Genomic DNA, 16374 nt, shown 5'->3' on the forward strand with positions numbered 1-16374 from the left:
TTGCAGCCTATGGCTGGGTGAAGGGGGCTGAATCTTAGACTCATCTGTTGCTATGGAAACTGTAGCAGCAGCATCTGTTTCTCAGTGTGGTGGTGATGATGGGGCAAGAGTGGGGGGAATCCATTTAAAGGGGTAAAGGGGTTAGGGATGCCCTGGGACCCAGCAGCCTTGGATGGACACCTGTTCCCAATAAGGCCATCCTAAGAGGGACCAATTCCTTTTGTGTCTCATACCCTTGTACCATCCTCAGAACCTCAGGCCCAGAGGAAATAGGAAGGAGACGGTCTCCAGGGGGTTCCAAGGAGCCCCCATCAGATAGGGAGGCATGGTCCTCTTCCCAGTAAGCCCTTGACAGATGAAAAAGACCTCATGGTTAACTCTTAGTCTGAAAACTAAGAGGCATTTTTTTCTCTGTTACACCTTATAAGTGCCTTTGCTCACCCATTCCCTCCTCCTTCCAGGCACAAAATTTATTTTTAACTAATTTGATATTCTTTAATTACAAAAGTAAAATATATTCGGGATTCTCAATAAAAACTCTTAAACAGTTCAGCTGAATATAAAATAACAATAAAAGTCCCCTTCCTCTGGGCCCCAACCCACTTGGTTTCCTTCCAGAAAATCCAGCAGACACTCAAAAACACACTTAGGCAACACACGCATATTTTGAATAATCACATTTACAAACTGTTCCCCAATTTACTTTTTGGGGGGCCATGCTCATAGTATGCAGAAGTTCCCAGGCCAGGAATCAAACCACAGCCACAGCAGTGACAATGCCAAATCCTTAACCACTAGGCCACCAGGGAACTCCTCAATTTACTTTTTAGATGTCTTCTTTTTTTTTTTTTTTTTAATGTACCCTTGGCATGTGGAAGTTCCTCGGCCAGGGATGAACCCACACCATGGCAGCAACTCGAGCTGCTGCAGTGATAACACCGGATCCTTAACCTGCTGTGCCACAAGGGCACTCCTTAAATGTCTTTTTATTTTTGCCATCCCTCTTTACAGCCACACCCATGCCATATAAAAGTTCCTGGGCTAAGGGTCAAATCAGAGCCTCAGCTGCTAGTCTATGCCGCAGCCTTAGCAACACCAGATCTGAGTCACATCTGTGAACTATGCCACAGCTTGTGGCAACACTGAATCCTTAACCCACTGGGTGAGGCCAGGGATTAAAGCGCATCCTCACAGACACACTCTGTCAGGTTCTTAACCTACTGAGCCACAACAGGAACTCTGTTAAAGGTCTTTTAAATTCACTCTTTATATGCAATAAAACTACTCTTTTTGGTGAACAGCTCTGAGTTTTGACCAACGCATGTAGTCATGTAACATCACAATCAAAATACAGAGCAGTTGCAATTGACTTTTTTAAAATAAATTCTATCTTGGACATCTTCCCATATCAGGATAGATGACTGTTAGATGACTGAGCTAACAACCATCAACAGATGTAGGTGGAGGATTCTTAGAGGCATCAACTAATAAGAAATGAGGTACTTGGTCTTTGTAGGTTCCATTGCATGGATGTACCACAACATATTTACCAGCCCCTACTGATGGACACAATTTCCAGATTTTCACTTTCACAAACAGTATTACGATACATATACAATACATGCACAGGGATATTTGCCTCCTTGTGTATTACCACAGAATTATATTCCTAAAAGGAGAATCACTGGGTCAAAGGAACTTGTTCATTTTTTTTGGGGGGGGGTCTTTTTGCCTTTTCTTGAGCTGCTCCTGCAGCATATGGAGGTTCCCAGGCTAGGGGTCTAATCAGAGCTGTAGCCGCCGGCCTACACCAGAGCCACAGCAATGCGGGATCCGAGCCGCATCTGCGACCTACACCACAGCTCATGACAACGCCAGATCCTTAACCCACTGAGCAAGGCCAGGGATCGAACCCACAACCTCATGGTTCCTAGTCGGATTCGTTAAACCACTGAGCCACGACGGGAACTCCCAGGAACTTATTCATATTTAATGTTGATAGCACATTGCTAAATTGTTCTCCCACAGTGTGCATCAGCTCAGAGTCCCATCAACTGTCTATGAGAAACTCTGTCTCCTCAATGACAACTATGGGTGTCATCAAACGTTGAAATATTTGCCAATCTGGAAGATGGAAAAAATCATCTGAATCTTATTTCAATTCAGACCAGTGCTCGTGAGACTAAGCATTTTTTTATAGGCTTACAGAATATTTTTTCTATGAACTGCCTGCAGATGCTCTTAACCCATTATTCTACTGAGTTTATCTCCCTGCTCCTCTGCCCCAGTGATTTATTAGAGCATTTTCTTGAAAATGATCTTTGTCATGCAGATATATTTCCCAGTTTATTCCTTGCCTTTTGAAGTGCTTTGCACTAGCGTGAGACAGATTAAATCCACAAAACAGAACAGAAAGTCCAGAAATAAAACCAAATGTACGTGACAGCTTTGTTGGATAGAGGTGAAGAATTGATAAACATAGGGACTCCATGAATGAACTGTATTCAGTAACTGGTGTTGACATTTGTACTCTTCAGAAAATCAGGAAAAGTCTGTTTTTTCTTTTCTTACACCAAAATAAATTTTTTGTGAATCAAAGATTTAAACAAAAATAAAATCGCAAAAAATCTAGAACAAATTTGTTTTTACTGGGAAAGAATTTTTAAGCATGACATATGAGAAGACATAAGGGGAAAAGTTGATCATTATAACCAAACATACACACAAAGTTTTAATCTTTATAGCCAAAAAAAAAAAAGTGGGTTTAGAATATTATCCATGGTATGTGATTTTCCATGGTTTTCTGAGGTTTGGACTTTATCCATGGTTTGGGATTATCTGTGTTGATGTTTCTCACGGGTAGTGGAGCGTGGGTGGGTCACGTGTCCGTGGGTACTGCCCGGGCAATTCTCCGGGAGGCGCTGGGGTACCCGGGGAAAGAGCCAAGGCTGGGGGCGGAGGGAAGGGGGGCAGCCACCAGTAGCTCAGCCTCCTCCCCTTTCTCTTGCTTTCTTAGCCCTTGCTGAACAGTGGGGCGGACCTGAGCCAGGGCCCCAAACTCCGGGGTCCAGGGGCCCGCAGGCCCTCTCTGCTGCCCCAAGGCTGCCAGCCTTTCCTAGCCTCTGGCCAAGAGACCCAGATCTGGAGCCCCCTGAAAGAGCTGGATCTGGGGTCCAGCCTCAAGCCTGCCTCAGACAGCCGCAGCCCTGGGGACCCGGGTAAGTGCCCTCAGGGTCCAAGACCTGACTGGGGACAGGGAGGAATCCTAGGTTGTAGCCTAGCTTCAGATGACAGGCGGAGGGCAGATGCCTGCACCTGCTTTTGTGTCTGGATGGGGGGCACCTGCTGTGGCAGAGGAGCCATCCCAGAGGACCTCACCAACCCCTCTTTCCCAATCAACCTGTCTTATGGGCTGCCTGTGAGGCTCTGTCCTCCCTGCGTGTGTGAGCGCCCCCCCCCCCAATCTGGCCCCTTAGATACTGGGTTCCTGAGAGGTGGGTCCACCCTACTCTAGGGGACAAGCCCAGGCCAATCCTGCTCTCCTAAGAAAAGAGTTTTGTGTTCCCTGGGGGCGGAGCGTGGGGGACTGTCCTTGCTTAGGCGTGTCTGCGTCCTGGGGAGGGATGATGTCCCCTGCGGATGGGACCGCTGTCCTTCAGCCCAGACCACAGCCCGCCTGTCCTTCCGGCCCCTGCAGAGCCGTCCCATCACCTCTCCTCCTTCGAGACGGAGACATCCTCGGACTGGGAGCCCCTGGCCGAGTCTGAAGAGCAGGCCAGTCCCAGCAGGCCTGCCACCCCAGGCCCTGTGAGGGGCAAGGCTGTGGTCAAGGGCCTGCGCGACAGCCAACGTTTGCAGTGGGAGGTGAGCTTTGAGCTGGGGCCTCCCGGCCCCGAGAAGGGTGGCGCTCGAGAGGCCGACCTGTGGAGCGAGACCTTCCACCACCTGGCGGCCCGCGCTATCATCCGCGACTTCGAACAGCTGGCGGAGCGCGAGGGCGACATCGAGCAAGGTGAGTGCCGCGGCCCCGCCTCCTCCTCGTAGCCCCGCCCCATGCCCCTCCCGCTTCCTTCCCCCAGGGACCGCCCTTCTCCCCTGGCTACAACCCCTTCCTTCTCCCCGCTGCCTTTCCCTCCCCAGGACCTGAGATCAGGACTCAGGATGGTCTGACCCTAAAGCCCCAAGGCGCTCCAGCCTCCCTCCCCATCGTGGCCTCCAGGTGCCTTCCTTTACCCCAGTGGCCCCATCTCCCAATAAACACACACACACACACACACACACACACACACACACACACACACCAGGGGCTCCACTCCCTGCTTGATCTGCCCCCATCCCCTGCCTCAAAGAGCCTCTCTCCTCCAGCCCTGGGCTCCTTCACCCCTCCCACGCCCACCCTTTGACCTGTCCCCTCCTCTCCTCCTTCCTTCCCTCTGCTACAGGTCCCTCACTCCTCCTCACTTCCCAGGCCTTCTCTGTGCAGCGCCCCCTGTAGGGCTCCGAAGACAGAACCGTGGGGGCCTCCCTATTCCACCTGTCTTGCTCCGCTGGGACCACACCTGTCTTCCCACAGAACCCCCTAGATCTAATCGGTCCACTCAGTCACCCATCAATATGTCACTTATTGAGCGAGGACCAGTGAGGGGCCAGGCTCCGGGATCTACAGCGCTGTGACCACCACTGTCCCCCTCCTTACTTATGAGTGCTTGGCACAGACTGGCCGCCGGCCGACATTAATCAAATAATTATACCCAAGATTAATTGAGGGCATTTGTCCTAAGTGCTATTAAAAAGAAAGACAGGAATCCAAGAAAGTGTATAACAGGGATGACAGGGAGGTTAATTTAGTTCAGGAATTGGGGCAAGCTTTCCTAAGAAAGGGATTCCTGGGATCTTGATGGAGTGCACTTGCAGAACAGAGAGATATAGATATAAATAGAGAAAATTTCCAGTATTTGTTCTAGTTTGTGCTTTATTTATATAGTAATATGATATTGCTTTTATTTGATATTATTTGTATTTTCGTACAGATTATTTTTTCTTCCCATGAGCACTTCATCTTACAGTTTACAGGACATTTGTCCACTCTTCATGCCAGGAAGATTGGTTACCTGCTCAGTGGGAAGCGCCTGGGCTTTAGGGTCAGACCATCCTGAGTCTTCATCTCAGGTCCATTCCTAACTTGCTCTGTGACCCTGTGCTCCCCCACTCTCCCTCTCTGGTTGTCTCTGTAAGATTGTCCCCAAGGGCCAGACCAATGGTCCCCATGCAGCCAGGAGATCTGTGAAATCCTGCAGTAAGATTCTCGTCAGACAGCTACAAAATGAAAATAGAAAATATAGGCAACACAGAGATTTGAGTTGCTTTTTATTTTTTTTCTTTTCTTTTCTTTTCTTTTTTTTTTTAGTTGTATAATGATCATAACAATCCAATTTCACATGATTTTCATCCCACAACCCCAGCACATCCCCCCATCCCCCAAACTGTCTCCTCTGGAGACCATAAGTTTTTCAATGTCTGTGTGTTTTTTCTTTTAAATAACACTAAAGTTATTTAAGGAAAGTAACTGTCACTTTTGTTCTTAGAGTCTTGCCTCTTTTACATTAAAATGTCCTTATTTTGTGAAATGATGGTGGAGGCTAATAAACTTTCTTTTTTTTTTTTTTTTTGTCTTTTCCAGGGCTGCACTCGCAGCACATGGAGATTCCCAGGCTAGGGTTCTAATTGGAGCTGTAGCCGCTGGTCTACACCACAGCCACAGCAACATGGGATCTGAGCAGCATCTGCAACCTACACCACAGCTCATGACAATGCCAGATCCTCAACCCACTGAGTGAGGCCAGGGATCGAACCCACAACCTCATGGTTCCTAGTCAGATTTGCTAACCACTGAGCCACGACAGGAACTTCCGAGGCTAATAATCTTGAGAGGAGTTTTTTTTTTTTTTAAATCTCCTTGATGGCAAGTTGATAACTTTAAGGGCTTATTTAATTCCAAAGATGGGGCCACCAATCTAGCCCTCCTTCCAGCTTCCAGAACTTCCAGCTCAGGGAGGACTTTCGGAGTCTACGCAGTGACCCCAGCTTCTCCCTCCACAGGGTCCAGCCGCCGCTACCAGGTGAATGCTGTCCACACCAGCAAGGCCTGCAACGTCATCAGCAAGTTCACAGCCTTCGTGCCTGTGGACATCAGCAAGAGCCGTTACCTGCCCACTGTGGTGGGCTACCCCAACTCTGGTAAGGCAGGTGCACAGCCAGGGAGCCAAGGGGGCAGGAGGAGGGGGACTGGGATACAGAGGAGCACAGACCTGCAGGAAGGGGTGCAGGGAAGGGCCTAGAAGCTGAAAGGCCCTTGGCAGATGGTTTGTCTGGGGGGCGAGCACCCGAGTCCCTGTCCCCCTGCTCTGCAGAGGGCTGTGAAACCATCCCACTTCCTTTTGTCCGCTAAATGAATATGCCTTTACTGTGTTTCTCCAATTGGTATATGCTCACTATAGAAAATTCTAAAATACTGAAAGACGTGGATGAACCTAAAGATTTTCATACTAAGTGAAGCTCGTGAAGATATCATAGGATATCGCTTATAGGTGAAATCTTTTTTTTTTTTTAAAGATACAAATGAACTTATTTACAAAACAGAAATTGACCGACAGACATAGAAAACAAATGTATGGCTACCAAAGGAGAAAGTAGTGGGGGGGGGTGCCTAGGGGGGTATTAGGAGTTTGGGATTAACAGACACACACTACTGTATATAAAATACATAACCAGCAAGGGCTTACTGTATAGCACAGGGAACTATACTGAATATTTTGTAGTTAACCTATAAGGGAAAAGAATCTGAAAAAGAGAGATAGATAGATACATACATACATAGATAAACTGAATCACTTTACTGTACACCTGAAATTAACACAACATTGTAAATCAGCTATCCTTCAATTAAAAAAACAAATAAAAATAGAAAATATAGAAAGATGTAAAACAAATAAACGTGACTAGAACTGACAGTCATCCAGAAATGAGCACTAATTACCTCCTTGGTGTGACCATCCTTCCAGACTTCTCTCTACAGGTATCCACATGTAGAGAAATCAAAAGACAGTTCATTTTGCACTAAATGGATCATACCAGGATGTGCTATATCTTAAAATGGGTGTGGGAAGTATCTTTCCATCATTTTGTTTTAATAGCAGCAGGTAGCCCACGGCAGGGACCATCACCATCATAACAGCCAATGAGAAAGCCCTTTAGGCAGGCACGCACACACACGCACACATAGGCATAGCCCAGGTCTCCACCCCCTGCTTGATCTGCCCCCATCCCTGCTTCTAAGAGCCTCTCCTCCCCTCTTATACACGTTAAATTACTTCATCTTCAAGACAGTTCTATAGAGAAGGTACTATTACCTTTATTTTATGGGTGGGGAAGCAGAGGCAGGGGCTGAGCCTTTCTCCCCTCCTTGTGAAGGCGCTGCATTGAGGATGGCCAGCTCTCGGGTCCTGACCCGACAGTGGAGGGGCACTTCTGCTGGTTTCGGATGGTCCCAGACCATGCTGGGGGAAGACTCGGCAGCAGGAGATGGCAGATTTCAGAACCTAAGTAAGAAGCCGCCTGGGGTGTGTTCTGAAGCCTGGGCCCCTGAGTCACTGCGCTCTCATGTCCGAGGCCCCCAGAGGCCTCTCCCTGATTTTCACTCTGGGCCTTATGGGGCTAGAGCAAGGCCAGGCTTCCTGGACTCTCTGAGGCCTAAGATAGGCAGAGGGGCTGGGCATGACTCAGGCATGCCACCATGAAGATATCTTTGCTGAGAGAGCCACCAGGAGCCAGAGGGCAGCTCACACCATCCCCCACCGTGTATCCACACCATCCCCCACCTCTCCCCTTTCAAGGTCCACCAGTCCCTATGGCTGTTCCTTGCCTCCAACCTCTGAGTCCTCCCAAGCACCAAAGGCCAGGAAACCTAATAAATTGGGGAAAAGCAAAGAGGCAATTCCATCTGTTTGGATCCCAGTGCTTCTTCCAGGATTCACAAAATCTTCCCCTCCACCTTCATCTGATTTCATTGTGCCTGCATCTTGGGTCCTTGAAGATCCATGCCTTGACCATTTGGTGACCTTTTGTCTTGCTAAAGACAGCCTAACTGCTGCACTAGTCCTAACCCCTTCCTACACGCCCTCAGATGTACCACGAGGGTCTCTTGCCTTCTTCCGTGCATGGAAAGGACATCAGAGGTCCCACCTGGCCCCTAGCCCTGACACCCAGATCACAGCAGTGTTTTACCTGAGGGATTAGAAAGTGCTCACAGACATTGATGGCTTTAAAAAAGGGACCGTGGTGGTGGGGATGGAAATCTCGAGGAAGATCTCTTCAGAATTAAGGAGTTCTGCCAACTCCTTGGTCCCCCAGAGCCTCCAAACCCAAGGGGGACCTGCCCTAGCCCTGAGCCAGACTAGGCTCTCAGTCTAGAGGAGACTTCTGGTCTATCTTTTCCCTTCTCCATAGCCCAGCTGTTGGTGGGCCATGGATTCCATCAGAACCACACATTCCTTCTTTTCAGTTGTCTCTGATTCACACCCAGTGTATATGATCTCTAAACTCTTAGTCTGTCCCAAGCCCTTTCCCTCCCCAGAGATGACACTGGCTAACACTCACGGAGAGTCTTCTATATGCCAGCACCACTTTAATTATCTATGACTCCTCACACCCATCTGAGAGAGTTTCTCTTATTTTCCATATCAAGAGATGAGGAAACTGAGGCTCAGAGAGGTCGAGTGATTTACACAAGGTCACACAGCAAATGCATGGCAGAGCCAGGCTTTGTCTGGCTCCAGAGGCCATGAGGTTCATTAACCACCATACCCTTTGCCTGCTGGCTGCCTCTGTCATTCAGTCACTGGTTCAGTCACAGGTTGTGCTGTCCCCAGAGTGCCCAGTGATAAATGGAGCCTCTTGCCCTCACAGAGCTACTTATGGTCTCAGAGGGGAGCCAGGTTTTGTGGAACATATCTGTGCATGAAGCTCTTGCCATAATTTGGATCGTTCCTTTATGGTATATTGCCCATCACTCTCCAGTCCTGGAAATAATAATCAGAAGAATAACTACCCCAGTGGCACATTTTGAACAAACTATGTGCAATTATTATCCCCACTTGGCAGATGGGGAACTTGAGGCTTGGAGCCCTCGGACAGGTGGCTGCCATGTTCTGGTGCCTCCTGGAAAACTGGCATGAACCTGTCTCTTCCTCCACCCCCAGCCCCCACCCTCAGGTCCCTACCTGCTCCCGATTCCCTGCTGGGTCTGTAACTCTGGGATTTATTGAGCCCTTACCTTGGGCCAGGCACTAAGTACCGTCTGTGTAGGATCTCATTTAATCTTTACAACAACACAGATCAGTACTACCCCAACTTGCAACTGAAACTTATAAAGGAGGTAACTTTCCCCAGGGCCACACAGCTAGTCCCTGGGGGAATGAGGATGTGAACCCAGGCATGGCCAACTCTTTTATTTGTTTATTTATTTTTTGGCCTTTTTGTTTTTTTAGACACCTGTGGCAGGTGTCTAGTGGAGGTTCCCAGGCTAGGGGTCGAATAGGAGCTGTAGCCACCAGCCTACGCTGCAGCCACAGCAACTCGGGATCCGAGCCGTGTCTGCGACCTACACCACAGCTTGCAGCAATGCTGGATCCTTAACCCACTGAGTGAGGCCAGGGATCGAACCCGCATCCTCATGGATGCTAATTGGGGTTGCTAACCGCTGAGGCACGACGGGAACTCCGTGTCCAGCTCTTATGTTGGAGCCTGGTAGTGTCTTTGGGAGATGGAGGCCCATCCAAGCAGATGGGAACCCTGACCTTGCTCTCCCAGCCCTTTTCCAGGTACTGTGGATTCAGACCAGCACTCTCCTCGGGTAGGGCGGGGCGGGGGAAGTGGGGTGAGAAGTCGAGGGACCGGGCTGGGCAGCTGGGGCCTCACTGGCTTCCTCTGTTGTAGACCTGGAGGAAAACCCCACTGTGCCCTTCAGCGAGAACACGACCCCAGGCCGCGAGAAGTACACGCCTCCTGCAGGTGAGCAGATGGTCACCAGCTCTCTCTCTAATTAAAACAGTGATTTATCTTTGGGCCAGGAGAGTGTCTTCACCCAACGAAGTCCTTGATGGTTCATTTATTCCTCAAAACAGCCCCATGCGAAATAAATAGGAGTATCCCCAACTTTAAAGATGAGGAAACTGAGACTCAGAAAGGTGAAGTGACTTGCCCCAGGTCACACAACAAGTTGGTGACAGAGGCAGGCCAGGAATCAGGCTTCCCAATATGGAAGTTCCCAGGCTAGGGGCTGAATCAGAGCTACAGCTGCCGGCCTACGCCATAGCCACAGCCAAAGCAACGCGGGATCTGAGCCACATCTGCAACCTATGCCACAGCTTGTGGCAACGCCCTAACCTTAACCTGCTGAACCAGGCCAGGGATCGAACCCCCCTCTTCATGGATACTAGTTGGTTCTTAACCCACTGAGCCAAAACGGGAACTCCAGGCCTGCTTCTTTACACTCAACATATTTCATCCCTCTCCTTATAAACTGGGTCAGAAACAGCCTTGCAGCCTAACCATTAGCTCAGATCCCCAGGGATGTTGGCAAGCCCTGCCCCTCTCTGGGTCTCTGTTTCCCCAGCCAGGCAGTGAGCAGTTGGACAGGGTCATCTCTCAGGCCCTAATTGTCATTCTGTGCCTCTCCAGGTCCCCTGCGTGGTCTGGCCACCAATTCCCTTTCTTCTTTGAAAGCCTCAGAGACACTCTTTGGATCCAGGTATGTGGGATTTCCATAGAGAATTTGCCCCACCGCCACGATTCCTGGCTCAGAAGGCCAAAGGGAGGCCCAGTGGGACATTTACACAAAAATGAGCCACCTGAAGGGCATCAGGAAGGGCCCCCTGCCTGGAAGCACCACTGTCTCCAGGTGTCAAATGATGGTTCTCCCATGGGCCTCTCTGCAAATGCAAGTCCTCCAGGAGGGCTGGCGTGAGGCTGTCCAACCACTGGGTTCAACAAGAACATGCTATCAAAGAGGGTCCCCAAAAGACCCCTGCCACGCTCCTTGCCCAGGCTGCTGCTAACTCCGTACGTGCCCCCAGGGGAAGTGACCTCCCCCGGGGCTTAGTTTTTCCAGCTGTCCAATGAGGGGGTTGAAGGAGGCCACCTGTCAGATCCCTCTGGCCCTGACTTTGGGAGGCTCCTGAGTGGGCTTGGGAGGTGGGGCGGTGCTAACCAGGGACACTACCGAGGCGGCAGTGGCCCCTCTTTCTCGGCTCCACCCACACAGGCTGAATCTCAACAAGTCCAGGCTGCTGACGAGAGCAGCCAAGGGCTTCCTGGGCAAGCCACTGACCAAGGCTCCAGAGTCAGCCCCCGGGAGCCAGAGCTTCGACTACATCCCACTGGTGAGTGCCCCAGACCCCCGACCTCTGCCCCTGACTGAGCCAGGGGGCCGCCCCTCCCCCTCCCCAAAGGGAAGAGGACCTAGACCTTCCCACTTAGCCTGCAGGGCAGAGGAGGTCGGCCTGAGGACCCCCCACCCACCCACCCCGGGTCCAGGCGTATTGGCAGAAGCCAGCACCAGCACCACAAAAATTCTCTGCATCTGCTGTCTTTGCTTTAAAAATTCACGGGAATTTTGCCGTCTATTCTGCCACTATGTGCGTGTGTTTCAGCGCATAAAAATAATCCTTGAAATGACTCACAAGTGAGTGAACTGAACACCCCGGGGACATGCACTGAGTTTAGCAAGTGGTTCTGAAGAAGCTCCAGCATGCAGGGCAGTGTAAGAAGCCCAGGCCCAGAGCCGGTGTCTCTGAATTGAGGAGCAAGGGAGCCTGGCCCTGCCCCAGCTGGGGCCCCATGGGGCTAGGGATCAGGAGGTGCTAGAAGGACATGGTTTGAGCTTCACTGCCCAGCTCCAGTCCCTGTCACTGTAGGTGGTCCGTGTCGCTGTAGGTTTCCAAATATCCTGGACCACAGAGCAGAGGGCGTGGATTGACTCCGCAAGGATGTGTTGAGCCAGGAACAGTGGTAGACCCTGCAAGACAACCTTGAACTAGGTGAACATAGTCGCTGAACTCAGGCACTAAGTGTCTAGTTGGGACATCCCTAAGGAATCAGGCAATTCTGATGGTCGGGCATTGTGACAGGTCAAGTTCATGGGGCGGGGGTGCGGGGCGCGGGAGGGGAATGGGGGGGAGGCTTGAGGTCATGGAGGAATGAAGCAGGACTTCTTAAGGAATGTAATAGGTAAGCCAAGACCTGAAGAGGTGAGGAGTTATGGCCAGTGGCTTAGAAAGGAGGGCAAGCTTAGGGGCTTGAGAATGAGGTGGGGGAAGAGTCAAGGATGAAGCAGCACTTTGGAAATCAGAGCTTGGATTTATTCTAGGAGAAAAAAACAGAAACTGCTGAGCTGATGGCCTCCAAAGAGGGATATAGCCTTACAGAGACCCCTCAGGGTGCAGGAAAGATGGGGGGAGGGCAAGGGAGGAAAGGAGAGGCAGCGACAACATGAAGTGGCAGGTGGTGGATTGCAGAGCTGTTCAGCAAGTGGACCTTTTAGGACTTGGAAACTGACTGGTGTGGGGGGAAGATGGGGTTTGGCGAGCCACCTAGAGTCCGCTGGATGGCCCTGGACAGTCCCAGTGGCTGATCCAGGCCCACCTGCCCAGGACAGGAGGCTGGTTTGGAGAGAAGATGTTGAGATGGGCTTGGGCAGTTATCAGCAAAGTACCAGTGGGACAGAGCATGGCAATGCTCAGCTGGGCTGTGTACCCCGTGGTCCCTAGGTAGGTGGGGCGAGTTGGTGAGATGAACGGGAGGGTTGTGTGCACCCAGACTTTGGCATGGCCTGGGGCTCCAAGGGTGAGAAAGTCTGAGGCCCACTGAGGGGCTGCCCCACACACAGGTGTCTCTGCAGCTGGCCTCGGGAGCCTTCCTGCTCAACCAAGCCTTCTGCGAGGCCATCGGCATCCCCATGGAGAAGCTCAAGTGGACCTCGCCCTTCACCTGCCACCGAGTGTCCCTCACCACCCGCCAGTGCCCAGGTCCTCAGATATGCACCAGCCACTCACCTCGGCACCCCTCCTGTGACAGCTGCTCCCTGGAGCCTCTGGCCGAGGGCAAGCCAGGCTGGGAGCCCGGGGCTGTGATAGAGCACACAGGGAAGCTGTGGGCCACGGTGGTGGCACTGGCTTGGCTGGAGCACAGCTCTGCCTCCTACTTTGTTGAGTGGGAGCTGGTGGCGGCCAAGGCCAGCTCGTGGCTGGAGCAACAGGAGGTGCCCGAGGGCCGCACACGGGGCACGCTCAAGTCTGCCGCCCGCCAGCTGTTCGTGCTCCTGCGACACTGGGACGAGAACCTGGAGTTCAATATGCTCTGCTATCACCCGAATTATGTGTAGTGTGGGGAGGAGGCGGGCAGGGCAGGGGAAGAGGGAGGGAACCCCTGGAAACTGTGGCCAATACACCGCTTGCTAGAAAGAGCCCTGGATTGGAATCAGGAGGCCTGGGCTCAATGCAACTTGGCTACCACCTAACTGCCACTTTAGGCCAGTACCTTCCCTCCCTTCTGGGCCTCCGCCTCCCCACCTGTATAATAAGTGGTGAGGTGAGGAACTAGAGCTCTAGAACATTCAAAGTTTCCTTTCTGCCTGGACATCCAGGGAGCTGAGGGATTCACTGCCCCTGTGGGGTGGGAGAGAGAATGCAGTTTAAGCCCGAGTTCTCTCTGGAGGAGGATCACCTGAGCAGTGCCCGCTGCAGATAAAGGATGGATGAGCCGACCCCAAGCCTGAAAGCAACCCCACGTGCAAGCTTGCATCTAGGTAGAGGGAAACCACCTCTGCCAGCGACATTGTGGGCTAGGCTCTTGCCTCCATGGTGACAGTCCAGGACTCTAAATCCCTCTTCCGAACTGCCTGGAGAGCCAACCTGCCCAGCACTTTGCAGGACTCACCCGGGGAACTTTCCCTTTGGCTTGGAAACCCTTCATATGTATTGGTGGGGTTCTGGACACGATTTGCGACTTCTGTCTAAGAAGAGGAGGTAGGCAGGACAAGAGGAGGCACCCTGCAAGCCGAGACATTAGAACTAAGCCTCAATCTGTTAAAAAATAGTCCCCCAAAGAAGAGACATGGTCACAAAAGTCAGTGAAGAAACCAGAGGACACCTTAAGTAATTTACAAGCTGTCAGGAATTGCATAATGCAAACTCTGTCTTCTTGTGTTGAGGGGCTAGAGAGGCACCCTGTGTCAGCTGCATTCTGGGATAGTGGGGGCCCTCTCCTGCACACTGGGGCCAGGCGGGTGGCGTGTCTCTGCAACAGAGAACCACCCTTGGCTGCAGTGCATCTGGGGATGGCAGCTTGAGCTGGGCGCTGTGATTTAGTCAATGAGTTGAATTTTGAAGCTTCAAAGCTGCGAGCTCCTGGAGACGTCCCTATCTCAGGCCCACCTTGTGTGCCTTGTGGGGACAGGTGTGTTCCAGCCTCACATTCCCAAGTAACTGGGGCCCAGTCACCTCTGCCCAGCAGACTCCCCTGGAGGTGGGTCTGGACCTCATGGAGGAAGCCCATCGGCTTCGGACCCCAGGCTGAATCCACACCCTCCCCCAACCCCCTCTCCAAGGTCTTAACCTCTTCTCATCAAGGGGTCCTTTCTGGCCCCAGGGCCCTGGCATGAAGCCCCTGCCAGATGTTCCCCTTTGGGGAGATCTGGAGGACCCCATGGATCAAACACCTTCATGAGGCCGCATGAAGACTCAAGAAATGGCCAGTCTTCAGCAGGGGGTGAGTGAGAGAAGGCGATTGTCAGCTGAACACGCATTGGGTGTGGAGAAAAGGCAGCCCCGCCAGGATGTGGTATCCTTCACCAAACACCGCCCACCCCCAGCAAAGCCTGGCCCTGCCCTGCTGCTGTGCTGCAAAATCTCCCAGGAGGGGCTTTCAGCTCACCAGCCTTCTGAGGCTGTGCTCCATCCCCCAGGGAGGGGAAGGGCCGGAGACTTTATATCAAGTCCCATCAGCTTGGCTGACTGTTCTGTTCAGTCCCACTGTCTGGGGAGGAATCCAGCCAGGCGGTTACCCGACCAAGAGGGATGAGGGCTTTGAGGCTTTCATGCTAGACCATGGTCCTCCCCTGTGCCACCACGAAAGGAAATACTGTCAGGCCAAGAGTTGAAATGCCTGGCACTAGTTTGGGCAAGTGAGTTCCCCTCTCTAGGTGCCCTGAAGCGGGGCATTCCCTCTGCTCTGATATTCCCAGATTCTCTGCCTCTGAGAGGTTTCCCTCTCAGTGACCATGGACTTGCTCTGATTGTCTATGTGACCTTGAACAAGTGCCATGTGCCTTCTGGGCCTCTTTCCTCCTCCTAACATGACCAGGTTGGACTGGGCTGGCCAGCCTCCTGCTTAACCTGATTCGGGGTCTCCAAGCTCAGTGTGGATAATGACCGGGGCTCAGGTGGTCCAGCACCTGCCCAGTGTAAAACCAGTGCTACCAAGAGCCCTGGAAGGAGGAACTGAGAAACCTAGCAGGGCAGTAATCACACCACCCCTTTCTCCAAGGAGCCACCTCAGACCCTGCCCTGGTAGCAGCTTCTGGAACCATGGACAACTTAGACGCACAAGCAAGTTGCTGACTTCACCCTGGTTCCCCTTCCCAGCACCCAGAGAGGCAGAGAAACAAATCCTCCTGATTTCAGATAAACCAAGGGCTTTGGGGGACATCTGGATAAAGGACATTTTTTAAAAGAACTTCAGCGGTATTAAAAGAACATGCAGTTTCAAGAATCTGCCTCCAGAACTGCCAAGCTGAGAACCAAAGGGACTTGCTTTAAAGGAGAGAGAAGAATCTTAGGTAACTAGCACATGCATTGAAGCTAAAGTGGTTCCAAAGGTGAACTGAAGCCCCTGCAACCAGAATTGATTTGGATTAATCTGGATTCTTTGCTAACCTAGCCCTTGCTTTCTAGATCATGCAGATGGATGTTTGTGCCCTGCCTGGATGCACAGGAGGGTACAGATGCTTAATGGCACTCTCCCACAAAGCCTGGCCTTTATTGGAAAGAGTACTGAGCTGAGAGCTGGGGAATTTCAGAGCTGGTCTAAACTCTACCACTAGTATGCTGTGTGACTTTTGGCAAGTTGCATGTTTTCTCTGGGCCCCATTTCATCTTTTGCAAAAGGACGAGATGACACTAGATCAGCATTTCCAGCGCTGTTCCTTGGTTGACATGTACATTAGCAATTCATGAGAAACTGTCCAGAGGTCAAATATGTTGGGGAAACACTAGGAAGACAGATTTCTTGAAGTCAGGAGGATGTAAATGTGCATTGTCA

The 16374-nt window shown here is 51.4% G+C and overlaps 1 protein-coding gene across 1 annotated transcript in view; it reads left to right on the forward strand.

Annotated features, from left to right (window-relative positions):
• Positions 1 to 15951, forward strand: part of VWA5B1 (von Willebrand factor A domain containing 5B1) — a 42562-nt gene extending 26611 nt beyond the window's left edge. Inside the window, 8 exon segments of the mRNA XM_047793102.1 lie at positions 3017 to 3218; positions 3698 to 4012; positions 6100 to 6237; positions 7471 to 7602; positions 9994 to 10068; positions 10738 to 10807; positions 11321 to 11438; positions 12944 to 15951. Coding sequence (XP_047649058.1) covers positions 3017 to 3218; positions 3698 to 4012; positions 6100 to 6237; positions 7471 to 7602; positions 9994 to 10068; positions 10738 to 10807; positions 11321 to 11438; positions 12944 to 13438 — 1545 coding nt within the window. The 3' untranslated portion in view covers positions 13439 to 15951.
• The last annotated feature ends 423 nt before the right edge of the window (positions 15952 to 16374 follow it).

The sequence above is a fragment of the Phacochoerus africanus genome, chromosome 8 (assembly GCF_016906955.1).
Source record: "Phacochoerus africanus isolate WHEZ1 chromosome 8, ROS_Pafr_v1, whole genome shotgun sequence".
NCBI classification, from domain to species: domain Eukaryota; kingdom Metazoa; phylum Chordata; class Mammalia; order Artiodactyla; family Suidae; genus Phacochoerus; species Phacochoerus africanus.